This window comes from Meles meles, chromosome 11 (genome assembly GCF_922984935.1).
Source record: "Meles meles chromosome 11, mMelMel3.1 paternal haplotype, whole genome shotgun sequence".
Taxonomy (NCBI): Eukaryota; Metazoa; Chordata; class Mammalia; order Carnivora; family Mustelidae; genus Meles; species Meles meles.
In genome coordinates, this window is record NC_060076.1 from 49,234,950 (window position 1) to 49,254,366 (window position 19,417).

Consider the following 19,417-nt stretch of genomic DNA (forward strand, 5'->3'; position numbering starts at 1 on the left):
GTCAAAGAGAACACCTGATAAGACAAGGGTTGGCAACTTCCCAAAGGCAGATGAAATCATTTTGAGTAGCAAGGCAACAATCCCCCAAAGAAAGTCAGAAAGAACTGTCCAGGGCAGCTCCCTCTTTCTTAGCAACCCTTCTATATAACCAAAGACACGCTACCACATTCTTATTCTTAAATGCCTATCCACATCATATACATTTTGTAAGAATGTATGTAACAGCTAATTATGCTTCAGTGGCCATGCCTACCTAGGAGTATCTGCATTATTTGGGGAGAGGAAATGAAAGATGTATGTTGGTACAACAATACAGCTCATTTGGACAACAGTCTGGCTGTTACTCAAATAGCTAAACAGAGAGTGACATAATCCAACACTTCCACTCTTATGTTTCATTTTTCCTGGGTATCTATGTACAAGACCTTGGTTGCGGGAGGGAGAGTGGGGCAGGGAGGGGAGCTGCTCAGTGGGGAGTCTGCTTCTCCCTCTCCCTCTGACCCTCCCCCCGTTCATGCGCACTCACTTGCTCTCTTGCAAATAAATAAAATATTTTTAAAAAGACTTTGTAGGGGTGCCTGGGTGGCTCAATGGGTTAAAGACTCTGCCTTTGGCTCAGGTCATGGTCCCAGGGTCCTGGGATGGAGGCTGCCTCTGGGTCTCTGCTCAGCAGAGAGCCTGCTTCCCTTCCTCTCTCTCTGCCTGCCTCTCTGCCTACTTGTGATCTCTGTCAAATGAATAAATAAAATCTTTAAAAAAAAAAAAAAAGACCTTGTACATGAATGTTTATAGCAGCATTATTCATCACAGCCAAAGTGTGGAAAAAACCAAATGTCCATCACCTAATGAATGAATAAAATGTGGTGTGGCCGTACAAAGCAGTATTACTCAGCTATACAAAGTAATGTATGGATACATGCTACAGCACAGATGAAGCTGGAAAACACTACGCTAATGAAAAGCCAGTCACAAAAGGCCACATACTATAAGCTTCTTTTACGTGAAATGTCCACAACAGGCAAGTCTATAGAGACAGAAAATAGAGGAGCGGTTTCCTAAGGCTGGGGGGAGGGGCATGGAGGGGATGGTGTTTCCTTTTGGGGTCATGAAAATGTTCTAAAATTGACAGTGGAGATGGATGCATGACTCTGTGAATATTCAAAAAGCCACTGAACTGTACACCATAAATGGGTGAAATGTAGACTGTGTGGATTGTATCTCAATAGGGCTATTTAACAAGTCAGCTTTCTTTTTAAATAAGAAAAAAACTGAGAGCTGCAGGTGAGCCACAGAGCCTCTCCCTTCTAGACCCAGATGTTCTTTCCCTCTGCCACGGAATTGCTGCGTGAGGTTTAGAGAAGGACTCCTTTGCTGCCGTCTATCTCTCCCCTCCCTTATTTCCAAATTTCAAATACACTGAGTGTACTTAACGCAGTGTTCTCCCCGACTACACTGTGAATTCCTAGGCCAAAAGTGTCTTATAAATCTTCATATCCAGAGAGCCCTGCACATCCCAGCTTAAATTGTCAGTATTTTTATTTTAAGGTGAATGTTGTTTCCTGCCCAAGGAATCCTTGCCTACTATTTGCTGTTGCAGTGGCCGTGGGGTTTGAGGGGGAAGCCACACCATCCCCTCTCCCCTTGCTCTCTTCCCCACCTCCAATCATCAGACAATGAATAGATGACATCTTGGCAGAAGCCTTCTGAAAGGCTACCCATCATTTCTACCTGAACATCTTCAGGAACAGGCGAGGGACTGCATGAGATTATGACATAAATAGGATCTCTTTTACATTTAGACCCATAAATCTCTAAAGCAAAACAATGACATTTTTAAAATATAAAATAAAAGCAAACCAAAAAAAAAAAAAAAGCTGAAGTTTGGGTTTAATAAGATCTCAAGCAAACAAGATGAACTTTAAAGGCACTCATAATAATAATACACAAATGATTTAAAAATAAAACTAATTAAGGGGCACCTGGGTGGCTCAGTCGATTAAGCATCTGACTTCAGCTCATGTCATGATCTCAGGGTCCTGGGATGGGGCCCTGGGTTGTGCCTGCTTGTCCCTCTACCTTTCCCTATGCCCCCCCCCATGCTTGTATACACTCTCTCTCAAATAAATAAAATGTTTAAAAAAATTTTTTTAAATAAAATTAATTTAAAGTACAGTAACTTTTTACAACTTCCACTTAAAAACTCATATTGAATTAAATCACCACCCTGCCTCCTTTATTAGTAATTCTCCAAAGCCCTAAAGCTAAACTTACACTGGGCAAATTCACTATGAGGCAACAATTTAGATCTTTCCTTAATGACAGCTTGTAATTTGGGGCATAAGGGATTATGGGCTCCTGGTAGCAAGCACAATGATCATAACAAGCAATGCTACCAGGAGTTAATGAAGTAGCAATACAACTGAACTGTTCTCCCCAGTAACAAACAATACTGCCTGAAACTTGGGTACAAATAGCTACATTCCATCTCTCAGGCTCAGGTAAACATGGAAAATTACTACAAAAGTAAGTTAACTATTTAATAAGATCATTAAAATAGGGGTGCCTGGGTGGCTCAGTGGGTTAAAGCCTCTGCCTTCTGCTCAGGTCATGATCACAGGGTCCTGGGATAGAGCCCCACATCAGGCTCTCCGCTCAGCAGGGAGCCTGCTTCCTCCTTCATTCTCTGCCTGCCTCTCTGCCTACTTGGGATCTCTGTCTGTCAAATATTTATTTATTTTATTTTATTTATATTTATTTTAAAAAATCATTAAAATATCCTTAAAACTCTAAAATATTTATTCTAAGAAAACAATCCAAAAGGAACTTAAATTTTACAAGGTAATTACTTCTTAGACTACTAAACATACAGACAGAAAAGTTGGTGGGGAGGCACCTACGTGGCTCAGGTCATGATCTCAGGAATTGAATCCCCTAGCCAGCTCCGTGTTCAGTGGGGAATCTGCTCGGGATTTTCTCTTTCCGTCTACTCTCTCTAAAACAATAAATCTTTTAAAAAAAAAGGAAAAAGGGAGAAGCAACTTAAAAGTCAACCAAGAATGAATTATTTGTGGGGCACTCGGGTGGCTTAGTTGATGGAGCAACCAACTCTTGGTTTCAGCTCAGGTTGTGATCTATCTCAGGGTTGTAAGATCAAGCCCCACATCGGGCAGTGCACCCAGCACAGAGTCTGCTTGTCCCTCTCTCCCTCTGCTCCTCCCCCCACTCTCTTTCTCTTTCTCTCTTTCTCAAATGCATAAATTAATAAAATCCTTTAAAAAAATTTTTAAGAAATGGGTATGATGCATAAACAATGAATCTTGGAACACTGAAAAAATAAAATTAAGTAAAAAAAATGAAATGTATTATTTGATTACTTATGATAATTTTACTCAGTGGAATGTAATTAAGTCATTAAAATATGTAGCAACAGGGCACATGCGTGGCTCAGTCAGTTAAATGTCTGCCTTCGGCTCAGGTCATGATCCCAGGATCCTGGGATTAAACCCCACATCAGGCTCCCCGCTCAGTGGGGAGCCCACTTCTCCCTCTCCCCCTGCTTGTGCTCTGTCAAACAAACAAATAAATCTTTTAAAAAATTTTTTGAAATATGTAGAACATCAAAACTATTTCTAGCAAAATGTAAAGTAAATAGAGAAGATGGAAATAAAAAATATGTATGTAAAAATACAATGGAAAGGAAAATAAACAAAATGAAAATGCTTTTGTGAAAAGCTGATGGAGACTACTTTTTTCATTATTCAAAGTAAATGTGATACTATAAAAACCAAATGTCTTTAAAAGTGATATAAAAACATTCAACACGTCTTTAAATTACAAAATCTAATTTTTCACCAGTAAAAACACTAAAAATTAATCTAGTTTAGCTCAAAACATCTCTTTCATTTGGATCTTTATGTGAACGCTAAATTATATAAACTCTTGCAGTAAACTAATCACAAAGGAAATGGAGGAGAAGGGTGGGGAATGAGTCCAAATGTCATGCTCACAAAACGATCTCTCCAATAATATCACACTGTAACTAGGTCAACTGAACACAAACATGACTAACAAAAACACATAGTGGTCATTTGTGAATTACCTCTCAACAAAGCTAGGCTTTTTTTTAAAAAGTGACTAAGACAGAGACTTTGAATTGAGACAGACCTGGGTTTGAATTCTGACTCTACCACAAGTTAGCCATATGACCTTGGGCAATTAATTTAACTACTGTTAGCTTCCCAGAAGACAATAGTACCTTTTAGGTAGAGGGCTTCTTTAAGTAAGATTAAATGAGATAATAGTGACTGTAATATATAATGGTTACTATATAGAAAACACTCAGTAAAACAACAGATGCTTACTAATACTATTACTAAAACATCTCTAATAGTTTTCCATAAACTGATGAAAACATTCAGCTAATTTCATTAAAAATAAAGAAAATGTAATATGTGGACAAATGGAACAAATGGTAAAATGGAACTTACAAGTCTTTATCTGGTATTTCACATGGTTTGATAAGCTCTGTACTAAAAGGCCCATTAAAAAGCTCGTGATTTCCCAGTCTCCTTTACTTTGATGTATGAGAACAAAACTGTTTTACTAATCATTCCTACAGGAGCAAAATGTAACTTGGCTGACAAGGCGAGTTAAAAGCTATGAAGAAGAGACTATTCAAAGGATCACAGTAGACATTTCTCCAAAAAGATAAAAAAGTGGCCAAGAAACACAAGGAAAGATGCTCACTATCATGAGTCATCAGGGAAACACAAATCAAAGCCTTAGGAGATACACTTCACACTCACTAGGATGGCTACAGTTAGAAAAAAAGAAAGGGCAGCTAAGAAGTGTTGCTAGGGATGAAGAGAAATTAGAATCTTCATACACTGCTGATGGGAATGCAAAATGGTACAGCCACTTCGGAACACAGCCCGGCCATTTCTTCAATGGTTAAACACAAAATAAGCATGTGACCTAGCAATTCCATTCCTAGGTGTATACCTCCCCAAAATGAAAACATAGGTCTACACCAAAATATGTACACCAATGTTCACAGCAGCATTATTCAGAACAGACAAAAAGAAGGGAAAAAACCTAAACGTTCATTAACTAATAATGGACAGAACAGGGGAGCCTGGGTGGCTCAGTGGGTTAAAGCCTCTGCTTTCGGGTCAGGTCATGATCCCAGGGTCCTGGGATCGAGCCCCACATCGGGCTCTCTGCTCAGCAGGCAGCCTGCATCCCCCCTCTCTCTCTGCCTGCCTCTCTGCCTACTTGCAACTTCTGTCAAATAAATAAAATCTTTTTAAAAAAATGGACAAAACAGAATTACCCTGTAGAATATTATTCAACCATTAAAGAAATGAGGTATTGATACATGACACAACACGGATGAACCTTGAAAACATGTTAAGTAAAAGAAGCCAGTCACAAAAAAAAATGTACTGTATGATTCCATTTTTAAAAAAATTTTTATTTATTTATTTTGACAGAGAGAGAGAGAGAGAGACAGAGCAGAGGAATGGAGAGAAGGAGAAGCAGACTCCCCACTGAGCAGGGAGCCTGATGGGGGCTCCATCCCCAGACCCTGGGATGATGACCTGAGCCACCCAGGAGCCCCTGTATGATTCCATTTATGTAAACTGTCCGGAACAGGCAAATCCATAGAGACAGAAAGTAGATTCATGGTTGTCTAGAGCTAGGGCAAATGTGAAGGGTGGGGGAGGGGTGACAGCTAAAGGGTACAAGGTTTTTTTTGTGGAGGTGGTAAAATGTTCTAAAATGGATTGTAGTGATGACTGTAGAACTCTGTACTAAATCCATCAAATTGTAAACATTTAAATGGATAAAATAAACAGCATGTGATTTATAGCTTAATAAAATTTTTTTTAAAATACTTTATTTGTCAGAGAGAGAAGGAGAGAGAGAGCACAAGCAGGGGGAGTGGCACGCAAAGAGAGAAGCAGGCTCCCCACTGACCAAGGAGGCCGATGAGGGGCTTGAACCCAGGACCCTGGGATCATGGTCTGAGCCAAAGGCAGACGCTTAGCCAACTGAGCTACCCAGGCGTCCCAATAAAACTTTTTTTTTTAAAGAGAGAGAATATTGCTTTTCAGAGACATAACTTTATATTAAGTGAAAAAGAAACGGGGCGCCTGGATGCCGTCGTCAGTTAGGCAACCGACTCTTGATTTCTGTTCAGGTTATGATCTCAGGATTGTGATATCAAACCCTGAGTAGGGCTATGCACTCAGCAGGGAGTCTGCTTAAGATTCTCTCTCTCCCTCGGCCCCCCGCCCCCCCTCGAGTGTGCAAACTTGCTCTCAAATAAATCAATAAATCTTTTTTAAGAAGAAGAAAATTAAAGCAAAAAGTGATGAGATTAGAAAACTGAAAGGAAAAAACATGGAAAAGATAATGCAAGACTATTAATTTTCCTTTGAAAATGACAAACCCGGGGCGCCTGGATGGCTCAGTGGGTTAAAGCCTCGGCCTTCAGCTCGGGTCATGATCCCAGAGTCCTGGGATCAAACCCATCAGGCTCTCTGCTCAGCAGGGAGCCTGCTTCCTCCTCTCTCTCTCTGCCTGCCTCTCTGCCTACTTGTGATCTCTGTCTGTCAAATAAATAAATAAAATCTTAAAAAAAAAAATGACAAACCCTCTGCTTGAAGATAAAAGTATTTTATTTCACGCTCATATTTTTCAAGGGAAAGAAGCCTCAAAATAACAAAAGAAAGTCAGACTTGGAGAAGGTCCTGGATCTACTTTCCTTCTCTTTCACTTATGAGTCATGTGACCTTGGAAAGTTACTTAAATTGCCAGAGCCACTGTTTCTCCAGTATTAAATGATTCCCCATATCACCAAATGTCTAAATTCATATTAGGTGTAACTTGTAAAAAGTAGTTCAGCCAATTAAAAAAGAAAAAAAGGTGTGAAGTCCTGAATCAATGTATCTATAGTGTTAAGAGTAAGTTTCTTGGGGTACCTGGATGGCTCAGTGGGTTAAGGCCTCTGCCTTCAGCTTGGGTGGTGATCCCAGGGTCCTGGGATCAAGCACCTTATCAGGCTCTCTGCTCAGTGGGGAGCCTGCTTCCTCTTCTCTCTGCCTGCCTCTCTGTCTGCTTGTGATCTCTGTCAGATAAATAAATAAAATCTTAAAAAAAAAAAAAAAAAGAGTAAGTTTCTTTTCCGGTTCCAAAATGGAAACTACATTCTTGTCTTTATGGTTCAGAAAGATTCCTAGGACTTCCCCTTACATTTTTGTCTAGTAAAGCAGCATCGAAGAAACCCACACAGGAAACACAATCTCCACCTTCATAGAGTTGGCAATGACATGGAATCCATCCTTTCAATCTCTCATTGGAGGCCATGAGAAATGATTAAGGAGGGGGAATTGCAGGCTTAATTTAACCCTCCAGAAAAATGAATTTCATAAAAACTGAGGAGTCCAGGATAGACCTTAAGAAAAAGAGCTCTACTTACTTACAAAAGGCAAGGATGGGAAAGCCCAGCAAAATTCAATTTGGAATGGTTTTCCAAATGAGGCACTTTCTAAAAGTTAGGGTTATTCAATTTTACTCTTTTCCTTATTGGTTTTTAAAATTTCATTGTTTTTGGCTTTCTATATTCTTTTCTTTAAAGATTTTATTTATTTATTTGACAGAGAGAGACACAGAGAGTAGAGGGAACACAAGCAGGGGGAGTGGGAGAGGGAGAAGCAGGCCTCCTGCTGAGCAGGGAGCCTGATGTGGGGCTCGATCCCAGGACCCCAGGATCATAACCTGAGCCAAAGGCAGATACCTAATGACCGAGCCACCCAGGCGCCCCAGCTTTCTATATTCTTAATTATATTTGACAGTCAAGGATCTAAAAAGCAGTGGATAGACAAATTACTACCAAATGCTACTGGGAAACAGATTTATAACTATGTTGAATATTTTCATTCTTGAAACTCTTGGCAACCATCAATTGCTTCACACATGATATCAATTAGAAGACAGAATACATGGCCTCAAAGAACGCATACTGGCTTCTATGGATAGCATGCTGGCAAGAAAAAAAAAAAAGATTAGCCCAAAATTTGTAAATGTGTCCTGGCAAGAGCCACCAAATTGAGTATATTTTGCAACTTTAACACACACCACAGGACATAACAGCAGCAACTTCACAAACAATGAACACATACAAAAAAGGTTTGGAATGGCTTAAACAAAATACAAGGATCAATTACTACCGTCAAGATTCATCAAGGGGAAATAGATTATGTCTATTTATTTAAATGAACATAAAGCTATTACAAAACATTTTTTTAAAAAGAATATTTCTATTGCCAAAATTAACTGTGATATAGCCAATTTCAACAAATTCCACAACTCAGGAAAAAAAAAACAATTCCACAACTCAAGACACTTGTACTATCTATAAGGACAAGATGGTAAATAACACTAAGTACCTCTGGTACTTTCTTATGAGTTAATCAGCATCTACAGGCAACAGAGCCGTGTTAACAGCGGAGGATGGGTGGAGAACACAAAGGAATTACGGACACGGTAAGACAAAATTACCATCTGTTAGAGGAGAAAAGGTTAATTTTGGAAAGGACTTGATTCCTGTTTGGAAAAAATAATGACCAGGAAATCCTCCAAAACGGTAACACTGATCACCCTTTGGAGGGGAAAGTATAGAATCCTCTCTTCTCTCAAAGCTCCTATTTAAAAACTCATTTCCAAAAGAGGTTTAGAATTCTTTATCAGGAAAGCAAGATCATTATTCAAGTGACACTTGCCAATTCCAGATGACTAATGGAAACAATAACAAACAACAGTCATTGGTTTTGTGTAGTTGTCCCCTGCTGCAGCAGCCCTCTGCTAGGAGACCCTAACAGCTCTGTCCACCGGTGCGCCCAGGCTCTAGAGGTACAGGCCTCAGCACACACCGGTTCCTGAACAGTGATGGTGCTCACTCTCTGCTAAAGGAAGTATCTACCCAAAAGAGCAGTCTCATATCAAGTTCAGTCTCATATCAAGATCCTGAGTAAACAACTGCCCTCGTAGGTCTATTTTCCTCATCTATAAAATGGCATTATAATCCCCATACTGCAGAATTAATGAGGAGCATAAATGGAAAGTACTTAGCATAAGAACATGAGCATATAAACACGAGTACAGTCACTGCCGGTTTTATTATACCATTACATTCATTACTGTACCAACCATAACTGCCAACGCTAAGAGAATTCCACAAAGTCTCCTTGACAAAAAGAGTCCAGTTGTGTAAGTATGTCTCACTGCGTCAAAACCTTTGGTTAGGGTCATCAGTGATCTTTGACATCACTATCACATTTCTCCAAAATGCTTAAGATTCTGTCTGCTGAGCTGTCAACTGGGGAGTAGGCTTAAGCTCAGAAAATTGTTAGAGGTGCAAGTCTGACATCCATTCATCCTACCCAAACTAGTGACTAGGAAAGAAAGGATCCTTTGCCAGTCTTCAAGCCAACCATAATTTCTGCGGGCTATAAAGCTGCCATGGGTGTATGCCAATCTCTTCACCTCCTTTGCTTCTACAGCGTGCTAATCACAAACCTAAGAAGCAGATTTACTTATGAGTTCTCCTAGGAGCGTAACTGTCCCGTGTTACAAATAACACAGGAAATAAAGAACAAGGGAAAATAAATAACAAGGGAAAACAGAGTGGTTGTCTCTAGCCTCTAGAGAATGTCTGCGGGACCAGATGTTTCAAGAAAGAATCTGGCTAAACTCACTCCCTAACAAAATTCTCTGGGAGTGAACATTCAGCACTCAATTAACTGCATCTAAACTTATGTCCTTGTAACAAGTATGGTGCATCCAGTAAGTAATTTCTTCAAAAGGATCCAAAACAAGGTTAAAAAGCCTACCTCCGCTTGGCAGAGCGCGTGAAGACCTTGGAGCACCAAAGCTGCCGGAGTGGCTTGATCAGGCTTGGTGCACTCGTTCAACACCTGGGAAACGGCTGCCAACATATCTGCACCGTGTTGGTAGGGCCTACGCGAAACAATAGTTTAGAAACAAGATTAAAGCTGAAGAGCACTCTCCCCCTCCCAGGACTTTTGCCTGATCAAAAAGCTTTAGAGCTTTCTTTACCCTTACATCCATTAAATGTTGACCCGCACATACGAACATATGTTTTCTGCCAAGATTCGCATCATCGTTGTCCTGCTGTAACGTAAGGCTCATTTTTGATAAAGAAATATTATCCAAGCAAGAGGACACTTGCTAACAAATTGTCTTCTCCCTAAACTGTAAATGCTATTGCCTGGATTGACAAAAATTCAAGTCTGAAATAATGGTGAAAAGAACTGACTTACCTCATTGAGATTATCAGTAAAGATAGAGCTATCCCTGCCTGCCAGATGCTCTGGTACCAGCCACTGACTACAAAAGCAGGGATTGGAGATGAGAAGATAATTTATTACAGCAGGGATAGTCAGGTGGTTACACCTATCACAGTAACGATGCCGAATCGTTATGATGATAAAAGTAATGATATGAATCATAACTGACAAAACCCCCACTTCACGCCCAGCACGACACTGGATTCACTGACTCCTCCATCTCCCCTTCTTCTCCGCTTTCTTCCACATGCAGTATGCTAGCCCCAGAATGACTGGAACTTCTCAAAGAAATGCTCAGGTCCATCCTCGGCTTTCCTCATAACCGTTGAGTGACAGAACAGTTTCCGCTAACAAACTCCCAATTGATGAAATCTGCCTGGCTGGATTCTACCATTTCACTGTCTGGAAAACAGTAATCATTTTCCAAAACTGGAAAACTTTGGCAGACCTTGAGGTGGAATACGGAATGAGTTATCAACAGACTCTGACCTGCTCTGATACCTAACTTCTCCAGACACTGAGCTTTAACGGTGTAAAATCAAAATGTCGGCTAATAACCCTTCGTCTCTAAAATGTCGTCCACGCCAGTAGCTCAAGAGAATCCACACACCCAGGTCTTGGGTTTCATGTGTGTGACTTGTACTGTGAAGCTATGTTGGCGTTGCCAAAAGGCTGAACTTAGAAAAGAGGCAGAACTGCTGAGAAGTAGATACATCCTGACCCCAAATCTGAAACAAGAATCGTCCACATTACCAGCTTCAGGATAATCCCAAATCTATATCAGCCGAGTCATTTCCCCAAATACCTTCATGACTTCCTCCCCTCTAGAGCATACGTCAGGATTAAAGATCAGGCCGCCTTTGTAATAATTCTAGTAATCAATTCTAGACAGAGTCACAAATGAGATCTTCCCTATTCAAACTCCTTTTAATAATTAGGCATAACACAGGGAAAATATAAAAAAGAACAGCTGACTATAGTGACGCCTGGGTGGCTCAGTTGGTTAAGTGTCTGCCTTCAGTTCAGGTCATGATCTCAGGGTCCTGGGATCAAGTCCTGCATCAGGCTCCCATCTCAGCAGGGAGCCTGCTTCTCCCTCTGCCTGTGACCTCTCACTTTGACCAAAATAAATAAATAAATAAATCTTCAAAAAAAAAAAAAAAAGAATAAGAACAATTCATTATAGTCCACTGCTTAGGTTCAGGGATTTGTATACCAAAAAAAAAAAAAACCCAGAAAACATAGCATCACGTTTTTTATCATAATATTGAAGTATTATCCAGAAAAGGATATGAATTTCCTATAAATCTAGATACAAGGCTAGATCTGAAATAAAAAGACATGCTTGCTTCTCAAAGTTATTATCCAATCTAACTAAGTTCTATAATAAGAAAACTGGAACTGAAAATTAATTTATTCTTACCCAAATACCCTCTATCATTCTTAGGTTTTTCCTTACAATAAAAAAATTAAGAGCAAAGGAATATTTCATGATATCCACTCCCAAGGATTAAGCGCATCTTACCTTTGCTTACATATGTCTCTGATCGATGCTGCTTTGGCGATGAGTTTTTCCCACTGGACTTCCTTGCCCACGGACAGAGAAGGCACATCGGACATGGCCATGAAACGCTGCAGTTCAGGGTAGACACGATCCTAAGAAGGGAATTTCATAAAAAAGGTAATTTCCCAACTGGAGTTGAATAATCATTTTACATAGTATTTTTACCTCCAAATCCCACATTTGCATCGCTAATTGTAATGCATTTCTTCTAATCAGCAGCAAAGAATGCTTTTGTGATTGCTGGGGATTTTCTTACAGGCCCATGTACTGTTCATTTCATAAGACAAGAAAAAGGTAGCTGAATCTCACCCTAATTACAAAGGCACTAATCACATATAATCATATTTCTATTACTTTTTACATACAGATGGAAAAATAAAGTTCAGAATTAAGGAAATACCTTTTTTTCTATTTTCAATTTCTCTTTGAGAGTCAATCACCACCGACTGCATTACATATCAAAAGCAGCATGCTAAACCAAAATTTCTGAATGCAATCACTCCACAGCAATGCCTGAATGCAATGCCACTCCACAGCCCTACTGCATCAAAGTACTGTCACACACACTGACAAAACTAGTTTGCTTTAGTGAACCCTTTCACTAAAGGGTTCACATGTTTAATACACAAGTGTACACCTGAGCTTACCTGCTTTTCCCACAAAGATGTCAACAAGCGCAGAGTGACAGGTCTTAGTTGTGGAGTGGTTCCAAGAAGTTGGATCACTCGTAGAATCTGTCCTATACACACCTAAAAAATATTGAAGAAACTCTGGTTTCTCAAATGTGAATGTAGGTAATCCCAAAGTGATGCCAACAATGTGAAAATCCCTTATCACAGAATAAAGACTAAAACAGAAGCCAACTACAATACAACCCATCTTCTCAGAGGTCGGCGGCAGTTTTGGGGAGGGGCTAGCTAGCAAACCTGGGGGCATAAGACCTTATCTCAAACAACAGCCTATGGGGAAAATTGGCTATTAAATGATTTCAAAGTATTAATTCTTAAAATACCATAATAAATACTTCTGGCCCAACAAGAGAAGAGAAGAGAAGAGCAGAGCAGAGCAGTCATGGCAAAATTAAGGGCTCAAAATTCAATGTATTAGGCATGCCTCACTCTCTTTTTTGTCCCCAGGCAAACTGTTTAATATACAAACCTTGTGAACACCAAGGGTAGGTAAAGTATACAAGATGTCATTATATAATACGGGTTCCAGTGGTCTTCCCAATTTGAACATTAAAACCGGAATCAAATTTGGTACCTAAAAGGAATGTAAAGAATGTATTTGTTATGCCTTCAAAGGAAATAGATCTGTAATGCAATCATTATTTTTTCTTCAAAAGAATAATGGGAATATATAAAACTTTGAAGACTTAAAAAAATGTTAGCTAGCCATTTGTTATCAGTGGTAATTTCATAGTACCACTACCAGTCTATCTCTTTTATAATGATCTGCCAAATACCAATCAAAATGGTTTTCTTTTTTTTAAGATTTTATTTATTTATTTATTTGTCAGAGAGAGAGAGAGAGAAAGACCCCACGCACAAGTAGGCAGAGTGGCAGACAGAGGTGGGGAGAGAAGCAGGCTTCCAGATGAGCAAGAAGCCCGATGCAGGACTCGATCCCAGGACCCTGAGATCATGACCTGAGCCGAAGGCAGCAGCTTAACTGACTGAGCCACCCAGGCATCCCCAAAACTGGTTTTCTTAAAAAAGCATGACATTAACTCTCAGAAATACAAATGTAGTTAAAACATATCCTGCTCCAAAGAAGTCTACAGTTCTAATAAGAAGCTAAAACACACTGGGGCGCCTGGGTGGCTCAGTGGATTAAGCCGCTGCCTTCGGCTCAGGTCATGATCTCAGGGTCCTGGGATCGAGCCCCGCATCGGGCTCTCTGCTCCGCAGGGAGCCTGCTTCCTCCTCTCTCTCTGTCTGCCTCTCTGCCTACTTGTGATCTCTCTCTCTGTCAAATAAATATATAAAAAATCTTTAAAAAAAAAAAAGGAAGCTAAAACACAGGATATATAAACATCAAATAACTGTGCAGTGAAACTGTTATTCCAACATAAAATAATTAAAATTAGTTGTACTGTAAGGGGGTAGTTAATGAACAAAAATTCGTCTCCAGATGTCCGTTTTAATCCTTCTGCATAACACAATAAAAAGAGAAGTGCAATTCATTTGTGGATCAAAAAATATAATACTGCCAAGACAGCAATGTTTTCCAAATAGATCTACAGATTCAGCACAATCCCATCAAAATCTTAGCTGGCTTATTTGCCAGAATTGAAAAATTGATTCTAAAAATCGTGTGGAAAAGCGAGGGATCCCAAATAGCCAAACGACCTTGAAAAAGGACAAAGTTTGAGACTCAAACTTCTCAATTTCAAAATTCACTACAAAGCTACAGTAATCAAACAAGTGTGGTAGCAGCATTAACAACAAAAAATATAAATCAATGATGGGCACCTGGGTGGCTCAGTTGGTTAGGCCGCTGCCTTCGGCTCAGGTCATGATCCTAGGGTCCTGGGATCAAGTCCTACATTGGGCTCTCTGCTCAGCGGGGAGCCTGCTTCTCTCTCTGCCTCTGCCTGCCTCTGCCTACTTGTATGTGCATGCTCTCTCTCTCTCTCTCACAAATAAATAAAATCTTAAAAAATATATATATATATATATACACACACACATATATATATATATAAATCAATGAAACAGAACTCAGAGTCTAGGAATAAATCCTTATATTCATCTTCTATTGATTTTTGATAAATATGCCAAGAAAAATGGAGAAAGAAGAGTCCCTGAAAAATGGTGCTGGATTTCAACAACTAGATATCCACATACGAAAGAATGGATCTGGGCCCTTTTCTCACACAACACATAAAAATTAACTCACAATAAATTTTAGACCCAAATGTAAAGGCTAACACTATCAAACTCTTAAAGAAAATATAATAGTAAATCTTTGTGACCTTAGATTAGACAAAGCCTTCTTAGATATGACACCAAAAGCAAGTGCATCTGAAGAAAAAAATAGATTTCTTCAAATTAAAAGTATTTGTCCTTCGAAGGATAGTACAAAGAAAATGAAAAGACAACCCACAAAATGGGGGCAAATTTATTTTACAAATTGTCTAATAAGGGATTTGTATCCAGAATACGTAAAGAATTATCATAATTCAATAATGAAAGGACAAATAACTCAATTCTAAAAGAGCAAAGGATCCAAAGAAGATAAATGTTAATAAAGACAGGGATATTCAACCATCATCAGCCATGACACAATTGCAAATCAAAAGCAGAATGACATACCATTTAATATCCAATAGGATCTATTATTTAAAAAAAGATAATAGCAAATGTTGGTAAGGATATGGAGAATATGAAACCATCATACACTCCTGGTAGGAATATAAAATGGTGCACCCCTTCAGAAAACAGTTTGGTAGTTTATCAAATGTTTAAACAGAATTACCATATGATCTAGCAATTCTACTTCTAGATATCTATATACCCAAGAGAAATGAAAACATATCCACATAAAAAACTCCTACATAAATGTTCAGAGTGACATAACTCACAATAGCCAAATAGTAGAAACAACCCAAGTGTCCATCAACTGATGAACTGATAAAGGAAATGTAGTGTAGTCATACAATGGAAATATTGTTCAGCCATAAAATGGCAAAGGAACCTTGCAAACATCATGCCAAGTGTAAGAAGCCTGTCACAAAAGACTACATATTGTATGATTCCATTTACATGAAATGTCCAGAATAGGTAAATCTAAAGAGACAGAAAGTAATTGCTTAAGATTGGAAAGGTGTAGAGGGAAATGGGGAGTGATTGCTAATGGGTACAAGGTTTCTTGGGGGGGATAATGCAAATGTTCTCAAATTATTTATAATTACATTTGCACAGCTCTGTGAATATACTAAGTCACTGAACTGTAAATTTTGAAAGGATGAATTACACAGCATATATAGAACATAAAGCATATATCTTAATAAAGCTATTTTTAAAAATTCAATTCAAAATCTACAAGTGAATACTTACTATAAACCTATTAATGGCACAACGTAGCTCCAAAATATTTTTCTTCCAGCGCATTTCACACTTTTGCTGTCTAAAATGTTAAATTTCCTCTATCTGCTGTAATCTTAAAAAGCCTGTTCCTTCTAAGCTGAGGAAGACATCTACTTTAATTCACTTTCAAGAAGGAAGAAAAATCCTCTACTAACCTGCTAACCAAAAAGTCATGGTTAAACATTAATTCATTAATGAGCCTGACCATGATACGCCACGGCAGCATTTGGAGCTACGCATGTAATGGCTGGACTCACAGCACACAGGCAGAATTGATGTTTTAACAAGTGTTGGGGCTCTATTAGAACACAGGTTCCACCACCCTACCTTGAGCAAATAAAGGGAGACAAATTTTTGAACTGGCTTCTTATTCCCCATTTTAATTAAAAACAAAAGGTTATCTTAGATTGCATTGCCCAAGTTTCAATTACCCCTTCTGTTAAGATTTCTACTAAGACACTTTGACAAATTCTTAGTTCTGGGAAGGCAATCAGTACATTTACTGACATTTTATAAAATAGTACATTTAGCCATATGGTTTTAAACAACTGTTTTAATTATATTGTCAGAAAAGAAATAAAGTACTCTATTTATGTTGAAGAGTACAGGTTGTTGTTATTTTCTTTATAAGCCTCAGACTTAAAGAAGTATGACTGGTGTTTATTTTTTCCTCGTGGAGTTCATTAATGAAAAAACCTAAGTGAGAAAATTTTACTGTGCCTATCTTAAGCTTAATACAGTTCAAAGGCTATTAGACCCCAAAGTAAATTGTCAAACACGATGGAGTATTATGCCTCCATCAGAAAGGATGAATACCCAACTTTTGTAGCAACATGGACGGGACTGGAAGAGATTATGCTGAGTGAAATAAGTCAAGCAGAGAGAGTCAAGTATCATATGGTTTCACTTATTTGTGGAGCATAACAAAGAACATGGAGGACATGGGGAGATGGAGAGGAGAAGGAAGTTGAGGGAAATTGGAAGGGGAGATGAACTCTGAAAAACAACCTGAGGTTTTGAAGGGGCGGGGGTGGGAGGTTGGGGGAACCAGGTGGTAGGTACTGGGGAGGGCACGTACTGCATGGAGCACTGGGTGTGCTGCAAAAACAATGAGTACTGTTACACTGAAAATAAATAAATAAATTAAAAAAGAAAAGAATGGGAATTCTAAAAAAAAAAAAAAAAGCCAATGGGAAAAACAAAATAGGGGAAAACACAGATACAAATATATACATATGGAAAATATTTTTGCATAAAGTATGAACTGTTGTTTTCCTAATGAAGTTACATATGTACTGATTGACTTACTTGAGATGTAATGATGAACTACTGATTCCTCTGCTTTTTTAAAGATTTTATTTATTTGAAAGAGAGAGAGAGAGAGAGAACAATTGGGGGAGGGTCAGAAGCAGAAGCAGATTCCCCACTGAGCAGGGAGCCTGATGGAGGACTCAATCCCAGGACCCTATGATCACGACCTGAGGCAAAGGCAGACACTTAACTGACTAAGCCACCTAAGCACCCAATTCCTCTACTCTTGAGCATTCCACTGTGAGGCAGAAAAAAAGAATGAATTCTCTGACTTTCAATTTAATATAAGCTGGGAAGTGCCCTATAATTCAGTCTCATGATCTTCTGGTTTCAGAAAATTCTATGCTTTTGCTTCCCTCCTTCAGAATTCAAGTCAATGATAAACAATTGATTTAGAATGATGGGAGTGGTGCCTGGGTGGCTCAGTTGGTTAAGCAACCAAACCCTGATTTTGGCTCAGGTCATATCTCTGGGCTGTGAGATCAAGTCCTGGGTCAGGCTCCCTGGTGGGCATGGAGCCTCCTTAAGATTCTCTCCCTCTGCACCTCTCTCTCCCTCTTTAAAAAAAAAGGTTTAGATTAGAATGATGGGATTATTAAAGAGCCCCCCCCCACCATAAGACTATTAGCAGATTTCTCAGCCAAAAATCATATAGGCAGAAGGGATGCTAGATAAGATATTCAAAGTGCTGAAAGAAAAAAAACAAACAGGAATATTATAACCAGCAAAACTTTCTTTCAAAATGAAAGAGAAATACTTTTTCAAATAAACAAAGATGAGGGAGTTCACCCATCAGAACTGCCTTTCAAGAAATGTGAAAGGAAACCCTTCAAGTTGAAATTAAAGGCTATCAGCAACAGAAAAGCTTATCAAAGTATGAATCTGAGTGATAAAGGTAAATAAAGAGAAGAACATAGAATACTATAATACTGTAATGATAGTACATAAATCACTTTAAAATCTTATATGGGAGTCAAAAGGAAAATATTTAAGTGACAAATCTACAAAAATATATCAGTGGATACACAATACAAAAAGATGTGATTTGTGACAACAATAACAAAGTGTGGAGAGAATAAAAAGAGCTTCTATATGCAACAGGTTAAGTTGTTAACAGATTATAATACACTGTTACAGCTATAAGATGTTTTCTATAAGCCCCATGGTAACCACAAACAAAATACCCACAGAAGATACAAAAAAAGATAATGAGTAAGGAGTCAAAGCATGTCACTACAAAAAAATAATAATCAATGAACCACAAAGTAAGATAGAAACAGAGGAAATGAGGGACAAAAAGCTGTAAGAGCAGGGCACTTGGGTGGCTGTGACTTAAGTGTCCAACTCTTGCTTTCAGCTCAGGTCATGATCTCAGGGTCCTGAGATCAAGCTGGGCATCGGGTTCCCTGCTCAACAGCAAGTCTGCTTGAAGATTCTCTTCCTCTCCCTGAACTTGCTCTTTTTCTCAAAAATAAATGAGTACATCTTTTTTTTTTTAACAAAGGCTGTAAGACTCAGAAAATAATGAACAAAATTGCAATATTAAAGCTTTCTCAATTTGTGATCACCTTAAATGTAAATGAGTTCAACTCCCACATCAAAATACAGAGAGGCTGACAGGATAAAAACCAAGATACAAATATATGCTGACTACAAAAGATTTACTTCACATTTAAGGACACACACTGGTTAAAAATGAATGGGTAAAAGAAGATATTCTAAGCAAATGGTAACCAAAAGGGAGCAAGGACAGCCATATATTCATACCATATGACAAATACTTTAAGTCAACAACTGTCATGAGAAACAAAGATGTTATGATAAAAAAGGGTCAATTCGCCAGGAAAATAATGATAAATATATAAGTATCCAACATCAGAGCAATATATGTAAGCCCAAATATACACAGCAAACATTTATAGAACTAAAGGCGGGAAAGATAACAGCACAGCAGATTTCATCACTCCACTTTCACTAATGGACAGAACATCCTGGCAGAAGATGATTAAGGGAACAGAGGACATGTATACTATCACCAATATACCTAACAGACATACACAAAATATTCCACCCAACAG

General features: G+C 38.7%; 1 protein-coding gene across 2 annotated transcripts in view; it reads right to left on the minus strand.

The window, feature by feature from the left end:
- Positions 1-19,417, minus strand: part of FOCAD (focadhesin) — a 301,972-nt gene that overhangs the window by 140,710 nt on the left and 141,845 nt on the right. For both annotated transcript variants that reach the window (XM_046023020.1, XM_046023019.1), the window contains exons 12-15: positions 13,096-13,200; positions 12,585-12,686; positions 11,899-12,029; positions 9,897-10,023 (exon numbers count right to left, since the gene is read on the minus strand). In XM_046023020.1, the coding sequence (XP_045878976.1) occupies positions 9,897-10,023; positions 11,899-12,029; positions 12,585-12,686; positions 13,096-13,200 (465 nt within the window). The remainder of the gene's footprint in view (positions 1-9,896; positions 10,024-11,898; positions 12,030-12,584; positions 12,687-13,095; positions 13,201-19,417) is intronic.